General features: G+C 41.6%; 1 protein-coding gene across 1 annotated transcript; it reads right to left on the bottom strand.

Moving 5' to 3' along the window:
* Positions 1–243: 243 nt before the first annotated feature.
* mmp25b (matrix metallopeptidase 25b) lies at positions 244–6,788 on the bottom strand (the record flags this gene model as incomplete). The annotated part of the gene is given in 9 exon segments (XM_024285357.1): positions 244–396; positions 502–584; positions 919–1,015; positions 2,042–2,221; positions 2,358–2,656; positions 2,812–2,950; positions 3,060–3,192; positions 6,503–6,613; positions 6,695–6,788. Coding segments are annotated over 8 exon segments (1,168 nt in total), but the record flags the coding sequence as incomplete, so codon positions are not given.
* Between the last annotated feature and the right edge of the window lie 424 nt (positions 6,789–7,212).

The following is a 7,212-nucleotide window of genomic DNA, read 5'->3' as shown; positions in this document are numbered from 1 at the left end:
AAAATAGTGAAAACTATTTCTGGTATACAGCCTTGGAATATATTGGGAATATATTGTGATACATATCGTGAGATGTGTATCGCGATACATATCGTATCACCAGACTCTTACTAATACACACCCCTTAAAAATACATTATTATATGGCACCAAAAAATGTCTTCTACTAATTTCAAACAACTTGAAAGCTTCAAAGTTATCAAAATAAGGTCAATAATTTCATCTGATAAACACTGATCGTTACCGATGAAGAAGATGATTCTGCTGTCGCTCCTTCGCTCATAAACTGCATCGATCTTCTTCATCTCTGGAGGAAGGCCGATCCAGAAGTTTTTAATCTGCGCCGGCTTCAGAGACACTAAAGACCCATCTCGCTTAGTTCTCCAGAATTGAGAGCCTTTATCAAGAAAATACAGCATCAGTTTTCACAAACAGTAAAAATCTGCGGACTTCAAATGTAAAACAGTAGGTTTGAAGTCAATTCTTCTCTTTTTTTTCGTACCTTTAAAGAAGAAGACCTCTCCCCTGATGTTTGCGATGGCATCAAAGCCTCCTTGACATCGCTCCTGGAGGGAAGGATCCGAACTAAAACAGAAAAAGGTGTACAGTCAAGTTTGAAATTTGAACTAATTTAATCAGCAAGTTTCTTCCAAACAAATAGAAATGAGATGTGATAGAAAATGCTTTTTTATGAACAAAAAAATTTTTTTTTAACATTTAAACAAACAAAAATCTAAATTCTAAAATTTGCTAGGGGTGTGAATAAATTAGGTTTGGCTGCAGTTATCTAAAGATAACACCAGAGGGTGCTAAAGGGCCAGAAGTATTTCTTCTGCTCCCATTGAGTTCATGTCTCCATGAGTCCAGACACATCAGCAGAAAAAAGGAAATAGTTGTTTACGGTCATCAGCAAACTCACTGCTGTGTGGGTCGCAGCGTTGCTCTCGGGGTAGGCGGGGTGGGCAGACGGGGGAGGCTGGGATCTTTGCCATCAGGTCGTCCGCTGGATCTCACGCCTGATTGAGAAAGAAAGAAAGAAGAGGAAACGAAAGCTGATGACAACAGAAAAAGAAGGATTTAAAAGGGGCTTGCTTTTGTTTAAGTGAAGCAAGCATTCCTTTTTTTTACTTAATGTATAGAATACATTTATGTGTACATTTCCATAAGACATATTGATTATAATACTCTTCAAATAACTTTGCATTTATATGTATTTTAAAATCCTGCTGAAAAAACATGATTTTCTCTTGGACATAGTTTCTGCAGAGCAGCAGGAGTTCATCAGGATTTCACCTCTGAGTTGTGGGCGTGACTGTTGGCGCAGAGTAAGCCTGCCCTGACTTCCCATCATCTGTTTGCTTACAATCTCTCCTGCTAGCTTACAGCTCGGAGCTAACATTAGGGGTGCAACAAAACAATACTTTTTTGCTTAAGCTTCAAGCTCCAGCCCAACCAGAAGAGCATGCCCCCCACCGCACCAGGGGGCCCCATCCCCCGATACCGCCTCAAATGAGCAACCCACCCCCACCCAGGAGTTCTGACCATCCCCCCATAAAATCAACATATTTGGTTAAAAGATACGAATCGACTATCCAAGAAAAATTTGAGAAATGTTGTGGGTGTTTTATGAAATGTATTGCTCTTTGTGAGGTGTGGAAGGGGCTTTTTATGTTTCTGTGTTTAGTTTATTTTTATTTTTTTTTACTTCCTGTGCTCATCCTGTTTTTGTACAGATGGGTTGTCATCACAGTCTCACACTGTCTGTGTCACTGAGCGGTGATCTTTTATGGTGTGAAAGTGCAACAATGACTTTTTTTATCAAAAGAAAATAGAAATAGTCGTTTTTTTTTACTAGAATTTCTTCTTTTGTTTCCTGATGGGCTCTCATGGCAGCGTTTCCAGTTCCTCATTTTAAATCTGCATGATTTTTTTGTTTTGTTTGAACTGATTTTTTCTGAACATTCTGAAATAGTTTTATTGAATCATGAAAAAATCGTGTAATTCCTGAAGGGATTGTTGTATCAGCACATATAGAGACTGACCGTACAGCTGCTGGATAGCCAGCCTGTCATCCAAGTCCAGTTTGAACGCGGAAACGTCCCCCACAGAGCCCTGGTAGTATGGCCTCATGATGGACGGATCGGAGGACGAATGCGACAGGCCGAGCGCGTGGCCAAACTCGTGCACCGCCACTGTGAACAAGTCTGTGCTGCTGCTGTCACCTGTGGAAGTGTGAAGCAAAAGTGTTACCGGGTCAAACACAGTACCACTGGAATTTAAGTGTCACTGATCATGGAGGTGTTTGTGGTCTATCCAGGTGTCTCACTAAACCTGTGCATGATCTTTACATAGAAGTACCTCCATAGCTCCAGATCTCATCGTCATCGAAGTGAGTGTCACCGGACATTTGGTCCATGCCGGGAAAGAAAGCGTGGGCCAGCGTGCCCCCCATTCCATCAAAGGGGTATCCATCCTCGTGGAGCAAACGAGAAAAGAAAATTTTGATGTCCCCTTCGGCTGCGGCGCCCCTGCTGTCACCTCGTAGCTGTTGGAAATTGAGAGGGGCGACATCGCTCCACGCTTTCAGGGCAAAAGAGAGCAGGTTTTCCACCAAACCGTTGCTGAGACCTTGTGAGGGGTTGGGGTAGCTGTGGACACTGGGGGCAGTTACAGAAACACATTTTTGCTTTTTTATTAATATAAAAATGTGACTTAATTTCATAACAGATTAGCTCACGAGTCATTTTGAAACTTTGAATTGCAGAAAATCTTACATGATGGAAGTCACAATGCGACATGACAGGAAACATACCTCCATGTGAGGTCTGACTTATGCCACTTCAGGCCTGACAGCGCATATCTTTTCCTCCTCCTCCTCCTCATATCTTCACCTCCAACAATGTCAGGAAGGGAGCATCGTGGTGTGGACATGAGTTTGAGGGTTTTGCTGTCTGGAGGAAGAAGCTGGTTACTTCACTTGTATATTGGGGGAATTTTACAGAAGTCTTGTAACCACAGATGACACCACAACATGAGTGATGCAAGCTATGCGGATGATACCGAGAAGTCCGGTTTCCGGGAGGCCTCCGAATCTCTGCATGACACGGATGGCGTTTTCAATCCCGTCTTTGGTCTGTAACCTGCTGGTGCGAGGGTCGGGAGGAGGAAGGTAGCCATACCTGCTAAGCCAATCCTGCAGAAAAAATTAAAATGAGGCCTTAAAGTAGGTTTGAGGAAGAACATTTTTGTCCAAATGTTGATGAAATCAAAGGATGAAAACACAATCTGTCTTCTGGTTTGCTTTTAAATAAAAAGTAGCTTTCATTACATAGCCAGTGGCAAACTTTGTGTGTTATTCAGCAAAAACTACTTAAGTACTTCAATTTTCAGACAAAATTTAAGACATAATAAAAACATGAAATATGTTTATGGAACAAATGCTAAACTACACTGTGTGCTGTTCAGATATGGAATATCTGCAGGGAAGACATTTAAAATGGTCAATCTATAAAAAAATTCAAAGTAACTGATATAATAGATATATATATAAGGGAGTCATCAAAATTGTTTTCAGTTTATGTGCTTATTTCTTGTAATTCTGTAAAAATACTGTTTGTATAAATTTAAGTTTGGACTGAAAAAAGGGGTATGGACTTGATAAAACGTTAATCCAAAGCTCGTTTTAACCTTTGCATTTTTTTTTATTTATCAGTTTGAAATTAATACATATTATTTGCAGCTGTTACTGTTTATTTTATGGTGAAATTACGCATGTTTTAGTGATTCCCCTGATATACAAATCTTCAAATCAACAAATGGAACACAAAAAGTCTTTAATTATATTTATATACAGCTGGCCAGCCCTGGTTTCCAGCTGTCCTTGACCTTCTTTCTGCTGATTGGATGACTCAAGCGATTCTACATCCTGATTGCCTGAACAAACCTGGTTGTCAGAATCAAGCAGTCTAGAGAAAGCTGGAAAACACGCAGAGTTAAGGCTCTTGAGGACCAGGGTTGGTCAGTTGTGGACATATTAAATCAGGGGTGTCCAAATCCAGGCCTCGAGGGCCGGTGTCAAACCGGCCCTTGAAGCTCCTAATTGGCTAAACACATCTAAATCTACAGCATATAAGGCCAAATTTCTGGAAAACAAGCAGGAAGCCTATCCTCAAGGCCTGGATCTGGACACTCCTGTATTCAACATATTCTCACTCCCAACTTTATACATACTGATGTTTGGTCAAGGACCCCTTCCACATTAAAAATTGACTATTTGGGTGTCCCCAACTTGTCCTTTTAAGATGGCCGAGACATATGCCTACATTTTAACAAAAACTGCAACAAAAACAGGAAAAACAGCCCAATTTCCCCCATCATAAAACCAGTAATTAGACCTAAAGCATAAATAACATCCTTAGAAAAAAAAGTAATCAAGTGAGGAATGGAAGATGGGAACCCTTGATTAGAAACTATCTGAAGTTTGTGCTGTTTTTTTTTTATTTAAATCCAGTCCCATTTTTTTTTTAATCACAGGGCTAAAGTCTTAGGACTCGGGCTCGCCTCACTCCTGGATTCCGGGGGAGGCAACCCCTCCAACCCCTTGGTTGTGACCCACAAGATTTGGTCGCGAACCACAAGATTTGAGCCGTGACCCAAAAGATTTGGTCGTGACCCATGAGATTTGGTCGCAACCCAAGAGACGTGGTTGTGACCCATGAGATTTGGTCGCAACCCAAGAGACTTGGCCACGACCCACGAGATTTGGTCGACACCCACGGGATTGGAGCCGCGAACCATGAGATTTGGTAGCGAACTATGAGACTTGGTTGCTACCCAAAAGATTTGGTTGCGAACCATGGGATTTGAGCCGTGACCCACAAGATTTGGTCGTGACCTATGAGATTTGGTCGTGACCCACGAGACTTGGTTGCAAACCACGAGATTTAGTCGTGACCCATAAGACTTGGTTGTGACCCACAAGATTTGGTCGCAACCCACAAAATTTGGTCAGAACCTATGAGACTTGGTTGTGACCCACAAGATTTGGTCGCAAACCATGGGATTTGAGCCGTGACCCACAAGATTTGGTCGTGACCTATGAGATTTGGTCGCGACCCACGAGACTTGGTTGCAAACCACAGGATTTGGTCGTGACCCACAAAAATTGGTCAAAACCTATGAGACTTGGTCGTGACCCAAAAGATTTGGTCGCAACCCACAAAATTTGAGCCGCGACCCACAAGATTTGGTCGTGACCTATGAGTTTTGATCACAACCCACGAGACTTGGTTGCAAACCACGAGATTTAGTCGTGACCCACAAAAATTGGTCAGAACCTATGAAACTTGGTTGTGACCCAAAAGATTTGGTCGCGACCTATGAGTTTTGGTCGCGACCCACAAGACTTGGTTGCAAACCACAAGATTTGGTCGTGACCCTCAAAAATTAATCAGAGCCTATGAGACTTGGTTGTGACCCAAAAGATTTGGTCACGAACCATGGGATTTGAGCCGTGACCCACAAAATTTGGTCGAGACCTATGAGACTTGGTTGTGACCCATGATACTTGGTTGCCACCAACGTGATTTGGTTGCAAACCACAAGATTTTAGATGGAACCCACAAGTTTTGGTCGCTGTTGTCAGGTGAGCCACTGGAAATAGATCAGAGCTGTTTGCAGCACCTGCTGTATATCAATGTGTCGCTGTATTACATGATTTTCTTTCACTTAGGATCAGTGAGAACATTTCCACTCTGCTGTTTCATAATGACCTCTGAAGAGGTCACGGAGGGTCACACTACTACCCACAGTGACACCCTCTATTACAGATAAGATCACTATTCAAGTTAGAGGTAGAGGAGTCAATCGGACAATGATGTATTGATGATTCAAAACATAAATGCATCAATTATTTTCATTGTGAAGCAGCATGACTGCGTACCCACTCAGCATCCTCAGAACCTGAACACTCAGGATTTTTTTTTTATTTTAGTATGACTAAGTAGTTTTGACTATAATGCACTGAATTATTAAACATTTTCTTATCATTTTTCGCTTAGGAATATAGACATCCTTTTACCTCCTTCTTGGAAGGCCCAAAGTGCTTTACACTTCTACCTCTGCACCACAGTCAAACACACTTATTGAGATTTCTGAGTGTAATCTGTTACTTAAAGGTAATTCTGAAAGCTAGTCAAGTGCCGCCTCCACCCTGTTTCAACCTTTCATCCTACAGCTGGAGGAAAAGGTGTTGGCCCCGCGCAGCAACCGTCTTTTTTACAGCTTTCAAAACCACATTTAGCAACAACTAAGCAAGAATCTTCACTTGTTGAGAAAATCAGTGTCACTTTGCAACCAAATCAATTGTTTCTGATTATTGTGTCAGTGATTTAGCGTCACAATCATTCTGACAGAAGTCAGTGAATATCTGCTTTATGTATAAATTAATAAATGATTAGTTTTTAAGCTAGTAAACAAGAAGAAAAAAATAAATGTCTACTCACCACGGCTCTGCTGTATTGGTCAGGCAGGGCAGATATGCCTCCCGTTAGGTGTAGAACCACCACGATGAAAAGAGCCATCTCCATCAGCGCTGCTGCAGGTGAAGCGCTCTACTACTGACAGGAAACACATTTGAGCCTCCACTCTAACAGCAGCATCTCTGATCAACTCAGATGGACCACCACAAAGCTCACCAGTGTCTCTCTCCTCTGGAGCCTCTCGGGAGTAGGCTGGGCTGATCGATGCTGCCGTCTCTGCTTCCAGAAAGCTGTGCGTGCAGCTTCTTCTGAGGAAGCCACAAACACGAACGTGTGGGTTGTTTCAAAACTTCCTCCACCACGTGAAAAGGAGGGGGAGAAGTGACCAAAATTAAGTCATTCATGTTTAAGACTAGAATAGTTTTATGTCTGACACTTGAATAATGTTGCTATATTTTAATATGATCAAGTTTTCTATATTTTTGTGCAAATACGCAAATATACTTCAATCTTTAGGAATAATATGAAGCTTGTAACGATTCCATTCATTTGCTGCATTATTGCAACAATGGGAAATAAATTTAAGTACAGTTTGATTAAATTGCAAAGTAATTCATAATCATTGTTGCCTTCTTTTGTGTCTCTGAACTTTTATCGCTCTCATGACTGAACGTCCAGGAATGCTTTGAGGGGTTTCCAGTTGAATTGTAGTAGAAACTGATTAGATCTTGTGG

This window comes from Oryzias melastigma, linkage group LG19 (assembly GCF_002922805.2).
Source record: "Oryzias melastigma strain HK-1 linkage group LG19, ASM292280v2, whole genome shotgun sequence".
NCBI lineage: Eukaryota > Metazoa > Chordata > Actinopteri > Beloniformes > Adrianichthyidae > Oryzias > Oryzias melastigma.
The sequence above is the reverse complement of the archived record's forward strand: the minus strand, read 5'-3'. Positions and strand labels throughout refer to the sequence as shown.